Here is a 25938-nt window from a genome sequence, read left to right on the forward strand (position 1 = left end):
GCTCCTAGTAGAGTCAGTGGAGACCAGGGCGGGTATGGAGGGGGCTCTCAGAGCCCCCACGGAGGAAGCAGCTCTCTCCTCAACAGCCTGACGGGAATCCCCCCTGGTTGCTCAGCCCCCACCACACACCTGCATCCCAGCATGTTCCCCAAAGAGCCAAAGCAGATCGCTCGCGCGTTGTGGGAACAAATGACTTCGGAGCCAATACAATATCGTTGCTCCTCCTGCCACAAGGGGTAAGGGCAAAGCCTTGGTAGGCTCCAGGAGGGAAGCAGGATTAAAAGCTTCTCCTCCACGCAGAGGATAGCAACTTCATCAGCCAGAAGGATTAGGGGCATTGCCATGGTTACCTTGTAGTGTTGCAGGCAGCGACTCAAGCTGCTGGCATCCGTCGCATGGTGGTAATCGCTGCCTTCCAATGACTCTGCGGTGCCAGAGACCCAGCTCAGCAGCTCCTGGAGTTTGCCCTGCAAAGTCTCGTGATGGGCCAGGATTTTAGCCTTCAAAACAGAAATGCATCAGTTAAAGAAGGAGCAGAAAGCTGCAGGGAAGTAGCGTTGGGATGCTTGGGGTGGGGGGCAGTTGCCAGCTCTACCTTTTCGGTTTCTGCTGCTCCACGAAGGTTTTGCAGCTGGGAGTCCAGGACATCACTCGCAGAGCTCAGAGACTTCTGGAGGTTCTTGGCATCCTTCTCCAAGGCCTTCAGTAATTGCTCAGGGACTTCTTCAGGGGGGTTAGCCACGATCCACTTCACAGCGTCCAACTCCTGATTCACTGGAAAGCTCAGCTCCTGCAGCTCAGCGCCCAGGGCCTGAGGCAAGACAGCATCGTTATGTCTAAGATAGAGTGACTTCATCCTCCCACTGCCAAAACCGAGGAAAGGTTTTGGAGACCCAAATCCGAACATTGTGTCTCTCTGCTAGAAAGATCCATCCACCCTCCAGCCCCTGCCAGCACTCGCTTGTCTTTCTCCAGGCTGCAAAATTCATTTCAGCCAAGCTCAGGTTGTTACAGATCTGCTAATAAGTTAGAATTAATTGACTTTATTTGATTTTATAAAATCATTTGGAATAAGAAATATATTTTAATGAAACTTGTAGTTGCACAGCAAAAGCTGCTATGAAATCCTTTGTACAGCTCTGTACCAAGGCCAGAAGAATGGACTAGAATCATTGTTTAAAACTTAGGTAACAAATTTGGGATTTTACAGATTCCTTTGTATTTGACTAGTCTTCTGTACATAGAAAGTGTATTGAAATGTCAGAATATAGAATTAACAGGAACTGGGGAGGGTCGACTGGAACAACTTGTAGTTACCTGCCAAGAAACCGTGAACTTTAGTAAAAGGTAATTCTGGCAGGGGGAGATCGCAACCACCGACTCATGTACCACCTACCCAAATGGTACCCCAGACCCATTTCTGGACCTTTCTAACCTTTACTGCGCAGAATCGGATATGGGAGGAGAGTATGTTAATGATTTTCGGGAAACACTATGATTATGCATGAATACTTAATGAATATGCATGAATAAGTTCTATATGAGGTGTCTGATTGTGAAGCTTGGTGTGCGCTGATCGTGAGAGGACTCGCTCACGCACCCGGCCGTCAATAAAGCAGCGCCTGCTTATCTGCATCACATTGGTGTTGATAAGTTCTTCATTCCGAGATTTCGGTAACAAGGTTATTGTCCAGTCAGGGAGCAGGAGGTGAGCCAGGGGCAGTGCCAGAGTGGGGAGGGATGGGCTTCACGTTTTGGATATAAATGATTATTAAACCTGAGACTAATAACCTCCCCGGCTGGCCCAGCCTCGCTCACCTCCACCTGCTGCAGCAGGTCATGCAGGGTGGCCAAATTCTGCTCCGCCGGCTGCACCCGTTTGATTCTCATCTCGATATCTCGCAGCATGGAGAGATACGATACCAGCTTCTCATCGTGCTCCAGACACATCTTCTTGCTGAACATGATCTACAGAATCAAATCAGTAAAACAAAACCTCAAATATAGACAGTAAAAAAAAGCCCCAAGGGATTATACATTATTCTTTTTTCCAAAGAAGAAATCTGTTAATACCATTCCATTTCATGGACTTTCCACTCGCTAGCGTTATCTACAAGATTTACTACAGGAAAAATAAAACACACGGCTCTTTTTCCAACATCAGCTTATAAATGGCAAGAGATCTCTGGTGTTACAGTAAAAGCGCCAAAAAAAGAATCCTACTTATTAGTCATTTATAAGTAATGCTCTAGCAAAAAGAAGCCACAACTAAGCCTTGAGTGTTTTCACTCATACATCACCGGCTCCTTTGCCAAATCCATTGCAGCTGATGCTGCAACATCAAGTTCAAACATCCACTCCTCGTGTCCTGACTGTCCTTGGCGCTGAGGACCCCGGACAGGTTTAACATCAGACACACACAAACTAGCTCATGCAAAAATACCAAAATAGCAAAAAGCATCAGTTTACCTGGGCTGGTCTCGTAGATTCCCTCGAGGTTTCCAGCAGCTCCCCCTCCACTATCACGGGTAAGAGCAAGCCCCGATCGCCAGGAGCCAGCTGCCTGGTCCTCTCCTGGGGCGCTTCTCCTTGGGATTTTGGGGGAACAGGCGCTTCTCCTTGGCCTGTGCTGATCTCCGCTGTTTGCTCTTGCCGTTTCTCTTCTCCAAGCTCAAGGACCGCAGAGGCTTCCTGAACTTCTCTGGGTTCCTCCCTGATAATTAATTCATCAGGCAATTTGTCTGCTGCACGGGCCGCACCGGGCACATCACTGGTGGTTTCCACCTTGGTGTCTTCCCGGGTCACCCACTCCTCCAGGCTCAATGCTACAGAATCGTGACCGGTTGGGATCCCACCTTTCGGCACCCCTCGAGCTTCCCCTTGTCCCGGGGGGACAGGGAACACCTGACCCCCTCTGAGGTTTTCTTTGCCTTTCTCAGAAATGGTTTTCTTTCCTTTTTCACCCCCGCTGCTCCCCCTGTGCTTCGCTGCATCCCTTGCCAAGCCAGCAGGAATCCTGGGGGTGGTTTGGGGCTTTGGTTCTGGCAGACTTGAGATGAAACCCTCCTCCTCCTCCTCCTCCTTCCCTGGAGTTTCTTTGGAAGTCAGGGAAGGAAGGGACTGTTTTTCTGCACATTTCTCCGGCTGAGTGCTGTCTCCCAGGACACCAGTCTGCTTTGCTTTCTTCTTCTTGCTTTTCTGTTTTCGGGGAGGTTTTAGCTCTGTTTCACTCCTTCTGTCCCCATCAGCTGGACCTTCTGCACCCAGTCCTGGGGTTTCTCCTTCAGTGTGTTCAACGGCTCTTTTGCCTGCGAGCTCGTCTCCTGCAGGCTTCGCAGGGATGCCAGCCTCAGGGGGTTCTCCAGGCTCTGGAGGACCCCTCTGTCCCCTCCCTCGTCCCACCGTAACAGATTCCCTCGGGGCTGCCGGTGTGCCCCAGCCCAGGCTGCCCGCTCGCTCTGCCTGCTCGGGAGCCACCACCGCACCTTCTTCACCTGCCACAACCCCCACCGCACCTACAAAATCTCTCCTCCTCCTCCTCCTCCCCTCACCATCCTCCAAGATGCCATCAATAATTTTACTGTGAAGCACCTCCGTGTCCAAACCCCATCCCTCTACTTCCTCCATCCCTCGATCAACGTCTTCTCTCCTCGATCCCTTCCCCCAAGCTGCTCTCACCTGGGAGCTGCCTTCTGCAACCCCCTTCTCCGTAGCCCTTGCCACCGCCGCCTCTGCGGGCACAGATGCTGTACCTGATGCTGAGGGGTGTTCTGGAGTCAGCTCAACCTGTGCTGGGGGATGATGCATTACACCATCATCCTCTGGAGTTGCTGGAGGTTTTGATTTTCCTCCTGCTGGCATCACTGGGGATCTCTCAGCTGCAGCAGCTGCACCTCCAGCCGTGTCGTAGCTCATGGCATCAGATCCAGCTTCGTGCTCAGCACCGTCAGTGGCAGCACTGGTAAGGAGGATATCATCTTCCTCTTCTGGAGATATGTTTTCTATTTTTTCCTGCAAAAGGTGGGGGGTTTCTACTTTGCAGACCTCGAAACCATCTTTGTCTTGGGATATTTGCACATCCTGAAGACTGGCAGCTAATTTTTGGCTGATCAGTTCTTTTTCTACAGCTTCTTTTAAAGTCAGTCTTTTCCCACCGCTAGCATCCACGATCCCCCCGGCCCTCAGCTGGTTGGCGGCGATGAGTTTGGCCATCCCCTCATCCAGCAGCCCCCGCTCCACAGCGGCCCGCAGGGAGAGCCTCTTGCTGACGGTTCCCTCCACCACCCCCCCGCTGTCTGCCTGAGCCTGCAGCAGCCGCAACGTGGGCAGGGGGTCCACCTTCCCCAGCCGCACCGCCTGGGCGCACGGGAGCTTCTTCCCCGTCACCTCGTCCCTGACGGCTCTGAAGGGATGGACCTCCAGGTACCTCTGGCCGGACTCAACGTCGATTTTACATTTCTTTACGAACTCGGAGTAGGGAACGATCAGGCAGGTCTCGGGATCTACAATTCCTTCTCTCATTTCTGAGGATGACAGGACTTGCTCCATAAGCTGCTCGGGCAGCAAGCCCTCCTTTACCGCCCAGCAGAGTGCCACTCGCTGACCAGAAGCAGGATCAATAATGCTCCCGCTCCCAGCCTGGATTTCTTGCACTTTTCTCTGGAAGTCCAGACTAACGAGCCCTAACGATACCGCCTGGGGCAAGGGCAGTTTCTCCTTTGTCACAGGATGAACCCAGTCCTGCAGGCACACGCTTTCAGCTTTTGTGAGTACGTTGCATAAATCTTGATTGATCAAACCATGTTTCATCGCGTCGTTCACCGAGAGCCTCATTCCAGACACGTGATGGATGATTCCTCCATCTGCGATCTGCTTGGTCAAGAGCTCAAAAGCTTTTTCCTTTTTCAGGAGCCCTTTTTCAACAGACTGTGCAACAGTTAAAGGCTGTTTGGTTTTAGGATCCACGATCCCGCTGGTCTCAGCCTGTAAGCTAATGAGCTTTTGTCTGGTCACCTCATCAGTGCCTTTCCCTTTGGAAGCCTTCTCCAACTTGACCAGCTCTTTCTGACTTGCTGGCTCTATGAGGCCCAGATTTGAAGCCAAAGTGACCGATATTTTTTTGCCACGTTTCAAGTCAACGATCCCTCCAGTAACCACTTGCCCTTCCAAGATCCTCATTGCCGTTTCCTTGTCCAGAAGGCCGACGGCAGCAGCATCCTTGATAGAGTAGACAAAGTTATTGCCTGGGTCAAGAACACCACTTATCGCTCTGTCAGACGCAAGTACCTTCTGGAGAAGCTGCTCATCCATCAGACCTTCTCCAATGACATCCTCAGTGGTTAATGACTCACATGTATGAGAGTCAAAGAAGCCACTGAACATCTTCATTTTCTCCATGAGTTTCACCGCTGTGTGGCTGGGCACCACCCCACAGGCTACCGCTTCATTTAGAAGAAGAGTCTTGCCTGTCTGCTCGTGGATTATGCCACCACTTCGCAGCTGCACCAAGAGCGTTTCCAAAGTGTCCTCTGCCTCCTGCTCTGCAGGGGCTGACAGGGATATTTCATCAACACCCTCACCGCTTAATACTCCTTCCCCCTCTCCTTCTTCCCCTTCCAATACACTTCCCATGTTTTCGCTTTGCCTCTCTCCTTGCTCTGCCTCTCCGGTTTTAGGGGGCACAATCTCCTCTCCTCTCAGCATGCCATTCTCAACTGTTGCCTCCTTTAGCAAATCAACCTCTCTAACATCTTCTGCCTCTCGCTGAGGCTCCTCCGCACCCCGAGAGCTCTCCGTCCCGACTCCCAGCCTATCTCTACTTTCTGAAACATCCATCAATACGGTCATTTCAGTTTTCACAACTGCCCCACCTTCCGATGCCTTCTGCTTTTCCATACTTTCCACTCCGTCTACTGCAGTAGGCTTGGACTCCTCAATCATCATTTCCTCCATTTCTCCAAATCCACTGCCAAGGTCAGCAGGACGTCCTGGCATCAATAATTTTACCTGACATTTGTCCTTGCTTGTAGAAGTTACTTGTTCTCTTCCAAATTCAGTATCAGTTTCACTCTTGACGGTGGCCTGTTCGGTGTAAATCTGCTCTGGCTCCTCCACAAGCAGGACGTCTTCTGCATCCTCCAACAGGAGGCTTTCGGGTCCCATCACCTCCCCGTTCTCCAAAGCAGTTCCGGGTGGTAGGAGCTTCTCACTTTGTTCTTTTGGAGGAGCAAATGGAAACTCAAGCTGTTGCAAAGCCAAACCATTGCAAGGCTCACTTCCAGGAGCTGCATTTGCCTTTGCCTCCTCAAAGCCTTCCCTGCCTTCCGTCATGCGTGCCAAGGATCCATTTTCTTGGCCTTGGATGAGGGCTTTAGTGAGATTGTTCAACTCTCCATCCACTAAAAGCAGCTTCTGGCCATCGTGGATGTTGATGTAGCTATGGGTCATCAAGTGGAACATCAGCTTTTCGTCGTCACTCCTTAGCAGAGGGTCACTCCGCTCTTTGTGACCTGTGGGGCTCCTTCCAGAGGCGCTCTGGAAGCTTCTGCCCGGAGAGCCAGCAACCTGCACACAGGCCAGGACATCGGGTACCACTGTCGATTTCAGCTTCTTCGCCACATCCCTCTCCAAGATGCCATGTTCCACTGCTTTCTTCCAGGACAACACCTCAGTGGTTTCTGGTATAAACACAGCCTTAATGAGTTGCCTCTTGCTGAAAATCTTGTAAACCAGCTCTGTAGACAGGATTCCTTGCTCTAAAGCATCTGCAACCGGGATGATCTCCCCTGTCTCCGGCCACAGGAGTCCCATGAAGGACCACAGGGATTCCAGGACCACCAATGCAGTCCTCGGTGCGACCAACTCTTTCCTTACAGCTTCATCAATTGTCAGTCTCTCTCCCGTGACGGTATCGATGATGCCACCAGTCTGAAGCTGCCGGACAAGAAGTGCACAGGCCAGATCCTGGTCAATTAAATTATGTCTCATGGCCTCATCCACAGTCAGCCTGTGCCCTGTCCTGGGGTCAACAATGCCACCAGCTAAGAGGTGGGCTTCCAGCAACCTGACCGTGATCTGCCTGTCTAGCAGACCTTCTTGGACCGCATGGAAGATGCTGACTTTCCTGCCTGATTTCAAGCTCACCATCCCACCTGCCAGCTGCTTGACTGGCAGCAGCCTCAGCCCCGTCTCCTGGTGGACGATGCATCGGTGCACGAGCTCGGACAGGCTGATTTTCTCAGCAGTGTTGGGGTCAATCAAATCCTTGCTACCCTCCAGGTGAGAGAGAAGTCTGGAATAAAGCTGGGGGGTAAGGAGCCTTTCTTGCACCGCTGTCTCCATGCTGACTCTGCCCTGATGGGCTTTAAAGCCCCCTGTGACGAGCTCAGCTTCAAGGATCTTCAGCCCAATGCTCTCACTGATCCTCCCCTCCTCTATCGCAGCAACAACAGGCAGGAGCTGCCTCCCTTCACGTCTGACTTCTTCCACCCGTCGGAGAGCATCCCTCAATTCCTGCAGCACCTGGAATGTCCTGAGATCGATGATGTTTCTTGTCAGACCTTTCTCCAAGGAGACTTTCTCGTTGGTCTCTGGAACAACTAAGTCAGATGTGATAACCTGGGCCTCCAAGAGGATGAGGCCCGTGTCCTGATCTATAAGACCTCTCTGCATGGCACCAAAGACAGGGAATATTTCTACCGTGCCAAGATCGATCACTCCTGCCACTGCTTCGTTGCCCTAGAACAGAAAGAGAAAGAGAAGAATTAAATCAAAATCAAGCTTTTCCAGCACTCAGATTGCATGAATTCCAGGGAGGCCTCAGTTTCCACACACCCCCCAAAAAAAAAGTTTAAAAACCTAAACAAGCTAGAAAGTGAGTCCCAAAGTGTTTGAAGTGCAACTCCAAAGGCATCACAGCACGCAGATGGGTGCATTTGCTAGCTTGTACATCGCCAGCAAGTTTTAATGCTCATCTAGTCCATCACCCGGGGCAGCACTGAGATGCTTCCAACATCCACCACCAGTAACGCAGCAAAGCAGCAAGCGGCAAAACCCAGAAGTGCTCCTAACTCTCCACGGAGAAACAGAGGGAAGGAGACCAAGAAGCACACTAAAGCCATTCACCAACTCCAGTTGTAAAAAGTTAAGACCACACAAATCCCACTGTGTACTCACAGACGAGAAAAACCCCTAAACCGTCCACTTCAGGGTACCTAAGAACCTCCCCCAGCGCAGCTTCCATGCTGCCTCCTGCCATGCTTTAAATCCCGCGCTTCCCAAGGAGATCTCAGGTGCCAGGACAGCTGGCGACCACCAGAGCCCCCCCGTGCCATGGGGCAGCTCCCCAGCCACACAGACGGGCCATGCAGCAGCGCCGCATGCAGGGCAGCACCCCCCGCACCCGCTCTGCCCAGCTCCGGCGCCTGGAAGCAGCCACGCTCGGCAGACAGGGCGAGGGGAGAAAGGGAAGAAGTTGGAGGTCCCAGCGTGGACACAGTGACAGACTGGGATCAGCCCCTCTGCTTTGGTGTTCCTGGAGGGGCTTTTCTCTCCTTGCTGGTATCCCCACAAGGAGAGAGATAATTAAGATGATAAAGCACAATGGCTCTTTGGACGTTTGGGTTTCTCCCAGCCCCACTGGTTGGATAGAAGGTTGGCCAAAACACTAAAAGATTTTTGTGAGCATAGGGAGGAGGGAATCGGGACTGAGGAATGAATTCCTTTTGCATCCCAAACACCCTCCAATTTTTTTGTTGGTCGGTGAGTCTACCAGCACCGGCGGCACAGCTCGGCTGTGGCACGGCAGAGGACGCAGCCAGCACCGCACCGGTCCACAGATCCCCCCGCTGCCTCCTGCTGTGCGGGCAGGGTGACCCTGCTGGAGAAACCTAAGCTCTCCACCATCATCACCAGACCCTGCCATGCACGTCTGGAGATGAACAAGCCATGGAAAGACAGAAGAAGAGGAGGGAGGAGGGAAAAAAAAAAAAAAAAAAAAAAAAAAAGAGAGAGAGAGAAAGGTAAAAAAAGTAGATGGGAGGGAAGGGGGGGTAAAAGGCTTTTACTTACCCGAGTTGCAGGGTGTGCCTTGAGCAGTTAAAGACAGAGCCTTATGGAGCAGTTCAGCCGTATCACACACAGTGTAAAGCTTGGTGTTAGCGTCCAGCATGCGACTGTTTTGTTTGCAAAAAGAACCCCCCACACAGGTCGTCCTCTTTCACTTTGTGTGTTTTGTTTGTTTAAATCCCGGAGGGTTAGTTAAAACTTGTAAGCAAGGATGTCAGTTAATCTTAAAAACAGTTGACATGAAACACAAACTGTACAGGGACACATCATGCTCAATTTAGCGCGTTCTGCTTTGCATTTTTGTCTTTTATAACTTCTCTCTGACAGTTGGATGTTTCCAGCAAGCAAATGTTAAAGAGTTCCTCATGCTCCCTCTACAGTGAAGCAACTGCACCGCACAAGAGCCACAGGGATCGACTCGCAGACAGGGATCTACCCCACTGCCATCTCTCGGGTTTGTTTCCTGGGCTTGGTTGAGTTCGTGAGTGAAAACTGTCGTAGCCCCAGCCCCAGAGCGCACTCATGCTATACGAAAACAGCCTGGCAAGCCCTGGAGAAGGCTTTGGCTATAAAGTCACTTTCCTGCCCAGGAGGAAGGAAAAGGGAAAAGGAAAAAAGCATCCTTTCCACAGGCAGGCTGCTCTCAGCTGCTCTCCTGGCAGCAGCAGTAGAAGCATCAAAGCCCTGATGGCTCAGCAGCGACGAACGGGTCGGTTTGCTCACCGCCAGCTTTCTGCTGCCAGCATGAGGGCTGGAGGGCTTGCAGCAGAAAGCGCTGCAGGCGCCCGAACCGGGCTATAAAGCCCAACTGGGAGAGGAAGGCTCTATCTTTAGGTGAAAGCTGGACAGGCAGATACCAACCCAGCAGCCCTACTGCCCTCTTCCCCCAAGCGGCTCGACCAGGGCTTCACTCACAGACCCAACAGCCAAAACTTGCGTCATGTGTCCAGATCCGAGCGGGCTGTTGCTTCAGAGTACAGGGAGCCAGCAAGCAAACACACAAATATATCCATCGACACATGTATATACACTTATAGAACACGTACATGTATATCTGTGAATGACCAAAGACAGCCGGTAACAGAGGCAATAAGGATGCGCCTTCAGCCCTCCCTACCCAGCAAAACACAGATGGGGGCTGCTGGGAGCACTGATGGATGTGAGCAGGGAATGACTCCAGCTATGGGTCGTGACGGTCTCCTGGGTCAGCTGAGGGTCTGGACCATGAAGTCGCCTTCCACTGGGGACAGCAACTTCACTCAGCCGCAGCCGAGACAAACCCCTCGCCAGACCCCCGAGATGTACAAGCCCACAGGGGGCAAACGCTCCCCACACCCCCCCCGCAGAACTCCACCTTCTCCTGCAGGCAGCAGGCTGTGAGATGGAGCCCTCAGCGCTTAAAGCACCGAGGGGTGTTCCTCAGAGAACACAGGTTTGCCAAGGGGACCCTTTCCAGGACAGAGGTCCACCTACATCCTTGCCGACCAAGCGTGAACAAGCCAACCCCTGCGCACAGGGCAGAGCTCTGATGAAAACAGACATTTGCAACAGATGCGAAGGACAACTCTCCCTGTGGCCCGGCAGGCAGCAGGTAAACAGCTCCTGCTTGGCCCCCCGGGACCCCCCCAGCCTGGATGCTCTGAGTGACGCACGGATGGAAGTGAAGGGACGGCAACCACATGCAAGTAAGGAAGTCAACAGGCTGCGAGTGGCTGGTGGCCACAAGACACGCAACTGAACAAAACCTTTTTCACACCCTGAGGAGTGACCTGTGTCTGTGCAGCCACGGGACCGAGCCGGGAGCAGTACCTTGTGCTCCGTCTCCTGAGCCAGCTGGCTCTGGAGCTGCTGGAGCTGCTCCGTGGAGTCGTTGCAGAGCGCCTGGTAGGTCTCCTTCAGAGCACCGATCTGAGCCGAAACCTGTTCCTTCTCCGGCTGGGAAAGCCTGCAAGGGGAAGGGAAAATCTCTCAGGGAAACTGCACAAACCAGCTCCCCAGAATTACCATGCTCTTCTGGGGAAGGGAAAAACCAAACCCACCACGAGCCTTCTCCTCCCACTGCCCCACTCCTTGCCCAGGTCATCTAAACCAGCAAGGGCGACCGTGCCCGGCACAGCTGGCTTGCACTGTAATGATCAAACCCCCAAATACACAGGGCTGGGTCACTGCTAAAGGGGATTAATATTGTCCCAACAGCACAAAGGGGCTGCATATTTCATAGCTACCGATGCAGATAAGGAAGACGACAACCGTCACGTGCAGCATAGCACTGCTCTTAACGGGAGCTGGGCACTGGATCCCAGGGATGCCAGCCCTAAGGTATCTCACCTCCTCCCACCGCTCTCCCTGCCTGTCCCCCCCCTCCCTGGGCCACACTCACTTGTGGCTGTGTTTTGCCAGGAAGATTTGTGAAGTTTTGATGGCCTCGGAGACCTGCTCCTTCTTCGCAGCCAGCTCCTCATTCAGGGCCTGCCAAAAAAAAAAAAAAAAAGGGAAAAAAAAAAGAACAAACGAAGCTTAATTCAGCTGTGGCAAAAGGGCAGAAGTTAAATGCGCTGGCTGATGGCTGCCCCTGGTTTACCTGCTGCTCCGAGATGGATTTCTCGATGTCATCCAGCTCTCTGCTCCCAGCAGCAGCCGTCCTGCCTTGCACACTCTGCTTCAAGCCCAGGGCCCAGCCCAGGAGCTCCTTCACCTTGTCCACATGCTCCTGCTTCTCCTCCTCCACTACTTTCTGCAATCAGAGGAGGGAGGAAGATAACCACATCACAGGGGTCCCAGATTCCCAGGCTCTCGGGAGCAGCACCCGAGATACAACCTCAACACGGAGCAGCATCCTTGGGGGTGCTAGGAAATGAGCCTGCGTGTTTTTAATACAGCTCGGTTCTTTACAACACCCTTACCTCCTCCTCCTCCAGCCGCCGGAGAGCATCGCTGATGTACTTCACGTGCTGCGTGGTTAAAGTCACCAGAGCCGTATAGCGAGTCCGCAAATCCATGAACTGCGAAGGGAGAGAAGGGGAAACGGGACGCATCAGTCATGACCGGCGGATCCAGAGCGACGTACTTCACAGTACATGACACGGATGCACCACCTCTCGCTTGGGAAGCCCCCCAGGCACCTCGCAGACCCAGTATGGCATCAATGCAATGCAGCAAGTCTGACGGGGAGGGTTGTGGCCACACACGGCATGCTGCACAACACTGGAGTGAAGGGGAGACTCCGGTCACGGACACTGGGGCGGATGCTCAACTCTTACAAGAGGGCTACTGGGATCTTTAATATCCACACGGAGCAGACAGGACCTCGGGTCCCTAAAGGTCTCATCCCAAGGATCCACACACAGTAACGCTGCATGGCGCTCTGGTTATTTACCTCGCAAGGCTGAAGGGCTGAGCCGACCCCGCTGGATTTGACCCAGGGGTTCCCAGGAGTCTAGGTATTTCATACCTGGTGCTTAGAGCACTAAGCCATCCTCTCTGGCTATTGGAAAAAACAGCGAGGGTGGAAACTTTATTTATACAAGAGAGTTCAGCAGAAAGGAGCTCATTTCACAGCGGCTGCTCGGCAGTTTGCTCAGCGTCGAAGAACCCCCTGCGCGATTTCTCCCTGACCAGGCTGGGCGGGTGGCTGTGCTCCTACCTCCTGCGTGATGGCATCCGAGGACGAGAGCATGCGCCGGCGTTTCATGGGGGACTTCTGCTGTGACTCGACGAATGCCCTGTACGTCATGAGCTGCAACTCGTAGTCCTGCAAACACAACCAGGGATGGAGAGACATGAAGCAGGAGAGATGCAAACGGTGCTGGAGCCGTTCCTGCCCAGTCAGCCCTATCCAGGCACAGGAGGGGACTCGTACCTTGACAGCAGCCGAGTATTGCTGGGAGAATTTCTGACACTGGTCCAGTTTGGCTTGATTTTTCTCGATTTCTGCAGCCAAAGCCTTCAACAAAATTCAAAGCAAAAACAGCTGTCAGGACAGCTGTCATGGGTGAGCTGAATTTTGGCCCCCGTTCTTTACACTCTTCAATTTTTTATGCAAGGCATCATCTCCACCTCAAGCTGAGTAGAGTTTTCCCATTTGCCAGACACCCAGCTCAGGCGCGTGGCCTCTTCCCCTCTGTGTTTCATATTCTCAAGCTCACAGATGAAAAGATTTTAGCAAAAGAAAAGAAGCGACACAGTCACTGCAGCAGCCACGCTACCGTGACATCACGAGGTCCCTGCCTCACCGTTTGCTGGCTCAGCTGCTCCGACAGCACCCGGCTGTCCTCTGCCTGCCCGGGCTTCATCAGCTCCTGCTGGACCGTGATCTCCTCAATCCACTGGATTAGGGCACTGTGGCACTGCCGGTAATCACTCAGCACCTCCTGGATGCTCTCCAGCTCCGCGTGGCTGAGAGAAGGACGAAGACAAATAAGAGGAGGGCGAAACGCCACCCTAGGCTATAGGGATATCCCAGCCACCAGTGGGAATCCCATCTGGAAAAACATCGCTGCTAACAAGCCCGACCCAATGAAAATACATCTGTGAAAGGAGGCAGGAGGTTTCTCACCGGGTCTCAATGTGGGCGCAGACTCGCTGCCAGCGATCCCACAGCTGGCTTCCCTTCTCCTGATAGCGCTCGAGGTCGATGCTGCGCTCCTGTCTCAGCCGGTACAGCTGCTCTCCCACCGCTTTCGCCTTTGCCATCTCCTCCTCCAACGTGGAGAAGACGGAGCTCTTGTCCTTCACTTCCCCGAGCCATTGCTGCAGAACCACCAAGAGACAGCACCAGCTCAGCATCAGGGAAAGCAAAAGGCATGTTAAGCCAGAGATGCTCTCCCGCCCGGAGCCGGCGAGCCCGAGAAGGCGTTTCTCTTCCCCCTCCCCTTAACCAGCAAGGAACTGGCTGATTCTAGGAGGTGCAAATGGAGGGGACCGTGTTCTCAGCTTGGAGCAAGCCAGATGGGTTCAGCCCCTGCCCTACAGCAAGAGGACATGTAGCTGCCGAGATGCTCACACGTGTCAGCGTGCGCCCTACGAGCGGGAGCACAAGGCGCAGCAGCTCCCTTATGTCATCCCTTATTGCTTTGTCAAAGGTAAACAGCACAATCCTCCCAGCAGCTACATCGAGGCAAGAAAGATGGCACACGGTACAAACGCAGCAGAGAAAGGGAAGGACCCTGCCTGACAAACGCCAAAACGTTGGCCGCTTTCTGCCTGCCCACCTTGGGAAGAGAAAAGCACCAACCTGCAGCGCCGCTCTGTGAGACTGAATAGCTGCCAGGTCGGCGGGGACTGCCTCCTCTTGGCTCAGCTTCACCTCATACCCTTTGACCAAAGATTCTGCTCCTTGGGTGTTACGAATAATAACATCAACCGTCTTCAACCTGGCAAATCAAACAGAGGCAGCGCGATGACAAGATCTGCAGAGATTCTCTATTATCGTGAGGCTGTTTGCACCATACGCCGCCCAGGGATGGAGCTCAGCTACGGTCCAGCACAAAGCGTGTTAAAACAAAGGTCTTTAGCAGAACTGGGCAGATTCAAAAAGGTATTTGAGAACAGAGGCACGCCCTGACTCACTTGTCCAGGTAGACGGAAGACAGCCCGTGCAGCTGGTCCATCTTGTTCACCACCAAGTCGAGCTCAGCACGCAGGTGGGGCGTGCTGGACCCCGCGGGCGCCTTGTCGAGGAAGCTGTAGCATCTCTCAGAAACAAACCGCAGGTCCGATTGCAGCCGCTGCAGGTCCTCCTGCATGCGCTACAGGAGGAAGGGAGAGAACGTGAAAGGAGAGCCCAGGCAGGCAAAGGAGATGGCGTGAAATGAAGCGGGGAGCCCACCTGGAGAGGTTTCCTGCTACTTTCTGGGCAGCAAGATCCCCTCAAACCCCGCACAGCCACGCACCCAACACCCACACGTTCACCCCAGAGAAGCTAAAGCTGGTTTTGGCACATGCTAAAGACCAGCAGCCACCACCTCCCACCTCTCCACATCTCACAGCAGCAGGACCGACCTCCTGCTCTGCAATGCGGAGGGTGTTTTCCTGGATAGTGTCACCATCTGCTCGGGCGCTGCTTGGGGACTGGATTCGGCTCACTAGCCTCTGCTCACACTCCTCCAGGCGCAGACGGATATTCTTGAGCTCGGAGAGATATGTCCTGGCAATGGTCTCATCCTTGTCTTCTGCAAGACACAGACAAACCAAAATAGCAGCTCGAACAGCCTCAGCCAGTATCTGCCCCAAACGGGACCTGCCAGGAGCCCTGGAGCACGGCGTTGGGCTGACACCAAGGCGCTGGGGTCTCTGCTCAGATGGAAAACAAGTTAATCAAATCATCTCATCCAAAAGTAGCTGAGAATGAGTCCAGCCACAGGGCACCTGGTGTGATGAAGCCAGAGTCCTTGGTCTTAGCGGGATTCACGGTGCTGCCGTGTCACACGTGTCACCGCCACGTATATTTTCTTAAAGATTAAATGCAGGAAGAACTCTTTGGTCAGAATGCATCCTAATTTGACTAAACCCATCTCCAACAATATTAGGACTCGGCAGCTGAGCTGAAGCTGCAAAGCCAAGCCCCCTCTGCAGGAACATCACTGGACAAAGGCCGGACACTTGAATGGATGGAGAAATAAGGACAGCAGCTGCTCACACCATCAACTAGCCAGCTCAGGAAAAGAAAAAAAAAAAAATAACGAAGCCATCCCATAAATCCTTTGTTGATGAGTCCCCACAGCTCCTGGTTAATCCATCAGCCCTTTGAAGCTCACCGTTCTCCATGGACTCCAGCAGCTGGCGGATGTGTTCCTTGGAAGATTCCACCTCCTCCTCCAGGCGCAGCCGCTCCGACACCGAGAAGAGCTCCGAGTCCCGGCTGTCCTGCAGGAAGTCCTCGTAGTGCGCCTGGAGGCTCTTCAAGGCTTGCTGGCACTCCCCTTGCGCTAAGGAGCGGAGCTGCCAAGTGGAAAAGCAGCACATCTAACCACAGGGAAGGACTTCCTACACATCCCCTGAAGCCCTGAAGCCATCCTCCCCAGCTTCATCACCTTTGTTCGCCAAGGATTTTCTTTTCAGAGGAGAAGAGAAGGTTCTCCTACCACCCCCCTGCCTCCCTCCAGCCTATCTCACCCCCTAACGAATTGCTAAGCCCAGAAGCTCTTCGCACAGCTCAGCAGCAAACTGCTGATGCTCTTGATCGGGAAAAGCTGCAATCATTTCACACACCACTCCCACGCTCAGGTTCTCCCACCTGAGAAGACCCTTGACGCCCCCAGCCTTGCATTTCCCTTTCTCCCGAGCCACACACCGCAGCCCGGACAGGGAGCGCTGCAGCCCCGGAGCCAGGCAGAGAAGTTCCTACCGTACCTTCTCCATGCTGAAGCTTTGCACCACGGCTATGTCCTTCCGCAGGTAGTTCCAGGAGATGAGGCTCTTTGTGTTCATGTGGAGCTGGTGCCAGAGAGCCATCACTTTCTGGTACAACTGTTCTACCCTGCAAGGGGAAGGAGCAGATCCGTCAGCCCTGGATCTCCCCAGCACGCTCAGCCCTGACCCTGTTAATCCACCAGCCGTCGCTGCCAGCCCATTAAGCCAGCGATCCCAGCCTGGCAGCCTGCAGCAAGGGATGATCCTGCTGTTCAGTGCCCGAGATCCCTGGAGGGATCCCTCCCTCCCTCCCTCCCAAATCATCATTTTCTCTTTTGCAAGCTACTGTAGCAGCTACTGCAACGGAGTCTGCAGCTGTACAACCACGCGGGATCCCTTCCCTCACCCCAAATCAGCCGTGCCACCCACTCCTGCTCCTCCACCCCAGCTCCTCTCCCATTCCCACCCCAGATCTGTCCCATCCCATGCCACCAACCCCCTCCCCATCTCCCTGCCATTGCACCCCCGGGACTCCCCCGCACAGCAGGTCACCTGTTGGCCATCTCGATGGCCTCCTTGTTGGGCGGGGGGATCAGGAAGCAGACAGACGGCACCATGGCCTCGTTCCCCGTGGGGCTGATCACCTTCCACTTGGTCCTCTGGGAATTGTCCTCCAGCACGCACTCATCGTTCCTGCAGATGGTGATCTGCAGCGGCACCATCACCACCACCCATCAGAAACCAGCAGCAGGGCTACACACAGCTGCCCCTGCTGCCAGCTTCCCTCCTGGGGGACAGCCAGCTTCCATAAATATATATATTTTAATCAAGGAAAAGCCTGGGATAATGCCAAGCAGTGCAGCACGCTCATGTCTGGAGAGGAAGGGACAAGGAAGTGGAATGGAGTTGGCTACCACCCACGTGCTTATTTGGCTGAGGCTGATGAAGCCCATCCTCCCTGGGGAAAGGGGCTTCAGCTCCTGCCCAGAATAAACCTGAGACATGGAGATTTGCTCCAGGGAAACCAGCCGTGCTATTTCCCTCCTTCTGCCTTCCCACTCCGTTCCTGCTTTCCATTGACAGACACCGTGGAGCTCACCCCAGACCCTCGTGGGTGCTCCCTTTCAAAGCCCCACCGCCACCCTTGCAGCCCTCACCTCGATCTGCCGATAGTCACAAACAGCCTTGATGGGGATCGTGCTCTTCACAAGGTGCTCCGGGTTCCTGGGCCGGAGCTGAACGATGGTTTTGGACCGTCCCACCAGGCTGGCAACGGAGCTCTTCGACTGAATGAGCTGCTCCTTCTCGTCCTGGCAGAAAGAAGGATGAAGGACGGGTTGCTGGAGGCAGGGGACAGGAGGTGTCTCCCAGGCATCTCAGCACCCCCCCACCCCAGTGCTGGCCTGCCAGAGCTACGCTGGGATCTCAAGGGCTGAACAAACACATCAGGAGCATCCTGCTGCCCTAAGGGGATGGGAAGAGGGGTCAGGAGGTGGGATGGAAGGGAGATTGGACTTCAGGTCAGGGTGGGACCTCTCCACTGCTCCTCCCACTGCCCGGCAAAGCCGCATGCACGCCTCTGGCTCTTCTGCTACTAGGACAAGAAAACATTTTCTTTCAAAAGGGGAAAAAAAGAGAACAGAGCATACACCAAAATTAAAAGTCCCAGGAGGTGTAAAGGGCCAAGAGCAGGACAAGCTCCAGCCCGAAGCTGGAGATGTTTAGCTGTCTGGAGGAGAGACCACAGAAGCATGCTCCCTCTTCTAAAGCGAAGGATGAAGGCATGTTTAAACCAATGGCTGGAATGGAGATACGATGAATTATGTGGATAAAACATCTCAGGAGAAGGGGCTAGAGGTGGAGTGATCGCACAGGTCTCTGGGTTTGGGGAGAAATTTGCCGGTTGGAGGAAGATGCTGCGTAATTGATTCCCACAAAGTTCCTGCTAGGTTGGGTGACAGGACAACCCAGGGGACCGGTGGCAAAGCTCCCCTGGAACAGGCTCCGGCACCGATGGAGACATGTGCAGATCACGACACTGGCAGCTCGTGTGATTAGTAGCAGCTCAGCCCGTTCTGGCTGCAAAAATGTCAAAAGGACCCCAGAAAAATGTCCTCCCTCATGCTTGGCACTCTCGGGGTTGGTTAGTGTGCTGACAACAGTGGAGGATAATTGAATGGTAAAAAAAAAAAAAAAAAAAGAACAGAATAAATGATTAAATAAACTACCTGTGCCTGTCCCAGGGAGCATGATTGGAAGAAATACAACTTTAACTTATTAGGTAAGAAAGAGTAATATAGCTGAGCTCAGGGCAGCTGCCCCAGTCCTGAGATGGTGGCCACTCTCCAGCTGCCCGGCCGAGCCTCTCCCACCCCAGACGGTGCCCACCAGGCTCCTGGTGTTGCAGGGCTCACCAAGACAGACCCCAGGAGCCAGGCTGGCTGCTCCGCGTCCTGGTAGCGCTGGAGGACAGACCAGGACAACCCCAAGACCATGACAGAGAGGATGGGAGCCCCCAGGCCTCCAGGAGAGAAGACCGTGAGCCCTAGCCCAGCTCATGCACCCCTCACGAACACCCAGTAACAGCACTCCAGCTTCACTGGGGACACGGTGGACACCGGTGGGGTGCCCTATGAGGCAAAGCCAAAGCAACCACCTGCCTCCACGCGCTCAGATGTCACCTCCTGGCCTTGCCACCAGCGGCTCAGGGGTTAACCCGCAACCCAAATCCTCCCCTGCCCCTGGTTTCAAACAGCACCTGATGCTTTGCTGCTTGGGTTTTGTTTAGAGGTTGGAATTTTTTCAGGCCCATTCAGACCAGAAGATGCCAGGGCTGATCCCATTGCCTGTTGTCTGCTCTCTGTCGCGCCGGCTAAGCCAGGCCATGTGTCCAGAGCCCCCCAGCCCCCGACCCCGCACACCCTGGCTGCCCTGGCTCTCCCCCCACCGGCACAGCCCGATGGATTAACATGGGATTTGCTCTGGATAAAGAGCAGGCGTTTCTCCGCATCCCATCGCGCTCCTAGCAAGCGCCAGCTCCAAAGCAGAAACAGGAGCATCCTGCGGGCTCTGCGCAACGCCTCCATCAGCGGAGACCAGGATGGGCACCGATGGGGAGGAACCAGCTCACACATCGAGCTACGAGCTTGCACAGACAGCACACACCGCCTGCTCCTCACCCCGAGGATACAGAGAGAGCCGGGATGGTGCCTCTAAATAAAAGTGACCCATCAGCTAGCGTGACGACTGAGATGCGGCTACCATTGGCAGCGTTACACCCACGCAGCGGTGCAGGTGGGGATGCACACAGCCTGCACCCCACGATCACGTACAAAGACATGCAGCAGCTCCAACGAAAAGCAGAACATTGACCGAGATGGGGAAACAAACCACATTACGTGGAAATGGGTGGCTGCAGGAATAAAATGAGCCAAATTTTCCCTGGGAAGCAAGAGGTGCCCCAAGCAATACTGCTGGACCAGAGCGAGAAGGCCACCCATCGCCCCCCCAGGGTGGTGGGGATGTCAGAGAACCTACCATGGAGTCCTGCAGCAGGTCCTCCAGCCGCGTCAGGCTCGTGTTATGGTCGCAAGAATACTTCCTTTTGATGGAGTCCTGCAGGTTGCGCAGGTAGGTCTCCGACTCCCGGGCATCACTGAAGAACTGCAAAGGCAAAGAGGGTCACAGAAACCTGCACAAGTGCACCGAGCGCTCCGCAGGCGAGGGAGCACCCAGCCGAGGGAGCACCCAGCCGAGGGACCACCCCAACAGCTCAGCCAGCAGCTCCCAACGCTGTTCTGGCCTTGGGGCTGCAAAGGCAGCCAGCATCCCACAGGCATGGGCAGAACTACATGGAAGTTGAGCCCTCTTTTCCCAGTGAGACATTCCCCAGAGAGCAGCTAAGGAGAAAGATGATTCAGGAGAAAGCAGCCCCCACGCACACCACAAATCCCTCCTCCCCTCTCCCCCAAAGGGAGCAGCAGCCTACAAAGCTCACGCAGCGGGATGCAGCAGATGGTGACCAGGGGAAATTTGGGCTGCCCCTGCCAGGTACCTGAAAATAGGCAGCGTTTTCCTTCACGTGCTGCTCCACGCACAGGCAGAGCTGCTTAATCCACTGCCACTGGGTCTGCACGGCAGCGCTGTAGGCCTGAGGAACACACACACCAAACAGCCATGAGGAACGAGCATCCACCAGCCGGGAGGGTCCCAGGAAGGACACAGCTGCAGCCGGTGGGATGAACGTGATGTACATGAGCAGGCGAGATCTGGCACTGGCCAGGTGGGTTTGGGCACAGGTACAAGAGGCAGCAGACCCTGGCCCGGCGATGCCAGGGGCTGCGACAGGCACAGGTTTGCTTTCTCCCAGCCCAGAAACACCGTGGAGAAACATGCGCCACCACGGTTTCCCTGGAAGCCTGGATAACTCCAAGAGAGCCACGGCCATTCCCTGCATCACCTCACTGCAGGGAAGGTGCATGCCCTGTACGAGAGTATCTGTGCAGAGCAGTTTGGTGGGGATTACTGGGAATGGCCTCCAGCTTCTCATTGGGCTCCGCAGAATAAAACAGCTCTATCACTGCACTGACGTTCCTCTGCCACCGTAATTTATCAGCCCTGGCTGCCCATAAGGGCACCGTGGGGTGGGACAGCAGGTTTCCCAATCCCAAGTGAGAAAATTTGCTGCCAGCTGATTCCTGGAGCTCCTCCTGGCTCCTCCATGTGCCTGCTCACCTCTACGGTTTGCTTGGCCGGGTGGTTTTCCAGGGACAGCAGCTCGGCTGTGTCTTGGAGGGAGCGGAAGATGTCCTGCTTCTCTTCCAGCTCTGTCGTCAGCTCCTGCAGGAAGGACACAAGCAAAGTCCAAATCTCGGCTACGGGAGCAGACTTGCTCCGACCGTGTGTCCAGCTACCACAAGATGCAGCGTGGAAGTGCTGCTGCCAATACCAGTGGGTCTCAGGGAAACCAGCACGGCTTACGGGAGCATTGCAGCTGATGCCCATCGGGATGCCTCCGGTGCACCCAACACCCAGGGCAGATGTCACCAGAGTACTGGAAACCTGCCCGGGGACTTCTTCGGTTCCAGACAGTGCAATTGAGGAAAGACAGCAATTTTTTTATACCACTTTAAGGAGAAATCAATTCTCCTCTTTGGCTCAGACTTTTCTTCCCCCCTGCCTTTAGTTCCAAACAGTGCCACAAAGACCTCTTTTGATGCCTTTTTGATTGCAACTCAATTGAACAAACACTGTTTGGTACTTTCTGCTCTAGGGAAAGCTCTTTCATCAGCTGCACTGATGAGCCACAAGCTCCCTCCCAAGTCACTGAGGACTTCAGGTCTGTTGGGAGCTGAAGGTCCCACAGAAGATCAAAAGCAGCAGAAGCGCAACCAAGGGAGCACCCATCCCACCAGCCCTGCCCCGGGGTCGCTCACCGAGAAGTAGTTTTTCTTGGCTGCAATGTTAGGGTTGTTGTCACTCCAGTCATAGGCCAGTTCCTCCTCCTCCTTCTCATTCAGCCAAATCAGCTCAGCAGTGGCCCGAGACACAAACCCGTGCAAGCTCTGGAGGTGTCTCAGCCGAAAGCTCGAGGTTTCCTGAACAGAACACAGCGCAATTCCTCTTTCCTGCTCTGAAAGCGACTGGTTTCTTTCCCCCTCTCAGCCTCAGAGCAGGGATGCCCAGGAGCAGGGATGGACCCCGCACTCCCCAGGCTGAGGAGCCCACTCACCATCAGCTTGCAGTACTGCGTCTCCAGCTTGCCAAGCGTCTCCGTGTAGCTAGCACGGAAATTCTGAGACATTTTACCCTGACGGATGAAAAACACTCCTGTTATCCAACACAGGACAGCATCACTTGAAACCCCATCTCCAAATCTTTTTCCCCAGCTCTGCGTGAGTGAGAGGACGTGGAGAGGATGGCTCAGAGCAGCAGCCTCTTGCACCACCCCGGTGTAAATTCAGAAGCTCTGTCCTGAAGAAATACCTCTGTTCCAAGCACCTCTACCCACAAGAGCTGATCCTGGTGCCCGCAGCTTCCCACACGCACCATGCCACCCAGCCCGTGCCACCATACCTCGTACATCCTGGCCTCCTTCACGCTGGAGCCCAGGTCCTCCACGCTGGCATGGACGTGCCGCTGGGTCTCCAGCTGGGTTTCCACGCTCAGCAGGTCGGTCCCCCACTCTGCCCGCTCCAGTCTCATCTGGAACAGGCCAAGAGGTTCAAGTCAGTGCTCCTCATCTGCAGGAGCGTGTCTCAAAAGGACACGAGGGCAAGAAAACCTCCTAGGTCACTCAAGAGGGAGCAAACACCATGCCGGTGCTGGTAGAAGGTCCTAAGCCAGCGCTCCAACACGGAATGATTTCTGGCACAGCCCACACAACCTTCCCACCCATGTAAGACCAAAGGACTGGTTGCATCAGTACAGACTGGATTCCAGCTTTGAAAGGATCTTCCGATACCCACTGATGAGCAGCATCACAAGAGGCAAAACCCAACTCAAGACACAATCATCGATGCCCTCCAGAAACTTTGAGCCATCAAAGTAATTATTCACAGATAAAGGCAGGAGCGTGAGCGGCGGCAGGTCATTCAGCCCCAAGAGCCAGCACTCACCTGCATCTCCTCCACCCAGGCCAGCAGCTCGTACACGAAGCGCAGGCTGCCTTCATCTTCAGAAGAAGAGATGGCCACCAGCTCTGTCCTGGTCATGGGCTTCCGGAACCAGGAGGCAGAGGAGGTGTGTAGCCCTTTCGTCAGGGATTCGCCCTTCAAGTGTGTCGTGCTCAGCGTGGAACTGGGCACCAGCTCCAGGGTGGAGAAGTGGCCTTTCCTGTACAGGTTAGTGCATTCCAGCCTCAGCGTCACCAGCTCGTCTTGCAGCCGCATGATCCTGGAGGAGCGAGCAAGGCAGGGGTCAGAAGACGTATGCACACACGCTCACCCCTTCCTTCCCCACAACAGAGCAGAGGAGCCCCGTGCATCACCCCCCACCATGTTTCTCCATCCTCAGACGTGGCCCCTCGCACCTGAACACCAGCTCCTCCAGCTGATAGTAATTCTCATCCCGAAGGATCTGCACATCCACCTGTAGCTGGCGGATGAGCCCCTCGCACTCCTGCAGGTACATCACCACGTCGGATTCGTACTGCACCGGCTGGCCCGACTCCAGGTGAGCCGCATCCTGCCCGGAGAGAGAGGAGACTCGGCGCTGGGTTCCCTCAGCCCAGGGAGAGAGAACGCGACAGCAGCCAGCATCAGCCTGAAGACCAAAACAACTCTTTGATCCACGAGCTGGACTTGAGCAGAAAAACACGAGTTCATCGCTCTCGGCACACCAACGACATCCATCCCCCTTAGAAAAGCTTCTGCAGGTGAACCAAAAGCTTCTAGGGATGGATGGGCTCCTGCGGTGGGTCCCATGGACAGCCATTTAAACGGACATCTTGTTTTCTTGCTTGGGTTTCACCATTTTTAGCTTCTAACCCTTACACCTCTCTCTGCCAGAACAAAACATCCCTCTTCCGCAATCTACTCCCTACCCAGGCAGCTACAGTCTGCAACCGAGTCCTTTCCACCAGTCTTTTAGAGAAATAAAAGAGATCTGGGGGTTTGAAGCCTCATTATACAACCAGCTTTGCCAGAACTGCAGTTCTCCAAGCCAGCCCCTCTGCAGAGGTCCAGCCTCGCTAGCTGCATCCCCAGAGGCAGCCTGCTGCACGGCCAGGCTGTGCCCCCGTCCCCAAGGTCCTCGTGCCACCAGGTAGCCACCACCACCCCTACAGCCCCTCTGGGATAGGCTCAACATCAGAAAAGGAGGGAAAATTGTCCAGGGGAACAATGGAGCACAAGCGAGGGGAAGAGACGGGCATAAAAGAGGCAGAAAAAAACCCCCAAACAACCCCCCAAAATTAAAAGAAAACGAGGAGGAGGAAAATAACACCCCCCCACTCACAGCTTGCAGCGTGTTCTTCGCGAGAGTGAGCTTTTCTTCACAGCTCAGAGCACCATTCTGGATTTTGTTAGCGATTTGTAGCAGCAATTCCAGCCTGCGATGACAGAGGGAAAGAGAGTAAGAGGGAGGCTTTGGGACAGCCCTCCAGCCAGGGGAGCAGGGGACATCCCCGCAGGGGACTCTGCCTGCCGTGGGCAGCGCACCGACCTCTCCACCGCCGGCCGCAGGAGCTTCTCACGCTCCAGCATCTCTATGATGAGCTTGCCCCACTCCTCCTCCACATCGTTGGGGTGGTACCCCTGGGGCAACTTGATACGTCCAAATTCAATCCATACCTGGGGAAAACATCAACAGAACGGTATTTTCTCACTCCTCCTCCAGCTGGCTAGAGAGAGATGACAGCAAGGGAAGTGGGGCTAGAAGGCAACAGCTCTGCCTCCGCTCCCGCGGTGTGCTGCCTGCTACATCAGTAGCAAGTTATTTCGCAGGACTACTATTAAATCAGAGAGTTATTTCCCCTTCTCCAAAACAAACCTGAACTGAGCACACTTTAGTCTTGCTAAAAGCACAACACTTCCACCTACAAGCCTCCGGATAGCCACAATGATACTTACCTCTAACAGTTTGTAGAGCTCCTCTATCCTTCCTTTCTCCTGTTCTTTTGCTGGGATTTCAGTTTCTTTGAAGTGTATGTATTGGTTATAAAGTGCCTGGGATGAGAAAAGGCTCATCAGAAACCACCCTGGGGAATGCCACCACCCAGCTCAGTGCCAAGCACATGGGACACTGCGGACGGACCTCGGCCAGGACCTACCTTTAGCTCTACAGGGTTCTGGGGGAAGGATTTATCTGACATGAGTATCGTGTGCTGCTTGATCCACGAGATGAGGGACTCCACACGGCTCTGGTACTCCAGCCACCTTGAATCCACCTCCTGTGAGGGGAGAGCACCCTTGCAGAGCACTGCTGGTGGACAGGTCTCCACGGGGAGAGGCAGAGCACGGAGGGAACGGAGGTGCCACCGTCACGGCCACGGGGTGAACCATTGGCCTGCACCTCCCTGCCGCAATGCCACCGCGGGGAGGGGAAGGAGGAGGATGATCCTCCTTGCAAGCTGCTCCCTAGAAGCCAGCTCAGCTTTCCCACCAGCTCAAAACCCGTGGCAGAACCCGCAGAGGGTGGAGAACGCCATGGCCCTACAGGCACACCAGCTGTTCACGGAGCAGACCCACTAATGGAGAAGCTCCTTCATCCCCCCGAGCCTCTTCAGTCCATCAGCTGCCTGCTACGGCGGATGGGGAACCTCCAAACCCTTCCCGCACCATCCTGCTGCCTCCCAAATCGCTGTCCCAGCTTCCCAACCCGCAGCGATGCTTACGATAGCGCTGATCCCTTCTCCTCCCTCGGGGACTTTGGGAAAGGCATCGTAGATTGAAGACACATAAGTTATCACAGATTTCTCATCCGGAGAGGGGACGTCCACGTCTGACAAGGGGGAAGCAGAAAGGTGGTGAGGAACAGGAGCGGGCTGGGAGGTCAGCATCACCCCGCACCAGGCGCTTCCCC

General features: G+C 54.4%; 1 protein-coding gene across 38 annotated transcripts in view; it reads right to left on the minus strand.

Annotated features, from left to right (window-relative positions):
- MACF1 (microtubule actin crosslinking factor 1) overlaps positions 1-25938 on the minus strand; it is a 146023-nt gene that overhangs the window by 70284 nt on the left and 49801 nt on the right. For 23 of the 38 annotated variants that reach the window (XR_005103133.1, XM_037379887.1, XM_037379881.1 and 20 more), the window contains 33 exons: positions 25751-25857; positions 25187-25306; positions 24987-25082; positions 24580-24707; positions 24373-24466; positions 23447-23601; positions 23034-23310; positions 22492-22620; positions 22148-22225; positions 21852-22013; positions 21151-21255; positions 20471-20566; positions 19954-20079; positions 18645-18650; positions 17574-17726; positions 16969-17123; positions 16417-16543; positions 15822-16005; positions 15067-15236; positions 14635-14813; positions 14300-14438; positions 13622-13815; positions 13299-13461; positions 12926-13009; positions 12710-12817; positions 11970-12068; positions 11648-11800; positions 11447-11535; positions 10876-11011; positions 2470-7737; positions 1819-1968; positions 596-811; positions 351-500 (listed from right to left, as the gene is read on the minus strand). Coding sequence is in view for 37 of the 38 variants with exons in the window: in XM_037379887.1 (XP_037235784.1) it covers positions 351-500; positions 596-811; positions 1819-1968; positions 2470-7737; positions 10876-11011; positions 11447-11535; positions 11648-11800; positions 11970-12068; positions 12710-12817; positions 12926-13009; positions 13299-13461; positions 13622-13815; positions 14300-14438; positions 14635-14813; positions 15067-15236; positions 15822-16005; positions 16417-16543; positions 16969-17123; positions 17574-17726; positions 18645-18650; positions 19954-20079; positions 20471-20566; positions 21151-21255; positions 21852-22013; positions 22148-22225; positions 22492-22620; positions 23034-23310; positions 23447-23601; positions 24373-24466; positions 24580-24707; positions 24987-25082; positions 25187-25306; positions 25751-25857 (9596 nt within the window). In the remaining variant the exon portion in view is untranslated. Of the gene's footprint in view, positions 1-350; positions 501-595; positions 812-1818; positions 1969-2469; positions 7738-10875; positions 11012-11446; positions 11536-11647; positions 11801-11969; positions 12069-12442; positions 12530-12709; positions 12818-12925; positions 13010-13298; positions 13462-13621; positions 13816-14299; positions 14439-14634; positions 14814-15066; positions 15237-15821; positions 16006-16416; positions 16544-16968; positions 17124-17573; positions 17727-18644; positions 18651-19953; positions 20080-20470; positions 20567-21150; positions 21256-21851; positions 22014-22147; positions 22226-22491; positions 22621-23033; positions 23311-23446; positions 23602-24372; positions 24467-24579; positions 24708-24986; positions 25083-25186; positions 25307-25750; positions 25858-25938 lie in introns of those variants that run through there. The other 15 variants (XM_037379913.1, XM_037379907.1, XM_037379906.1 and 12 more) reach the window with 4 other exon arrangements.

Source organism: Falco rusticolus, chromosome 3 (assembly GCF_015220075.1).
Source record: "Falco rusticolus isolate bFalRus1 chromosome 3, bFalRus1.pri, whole genome shotgun sequence".
In the NCBI taxonomy this organism is placed as follows: domain Eukaryota; kingdom Metazoa; phylum Chordata; class Aves; order Falconiformes; family Falconidae; genus Falco; species Falco rusticolus.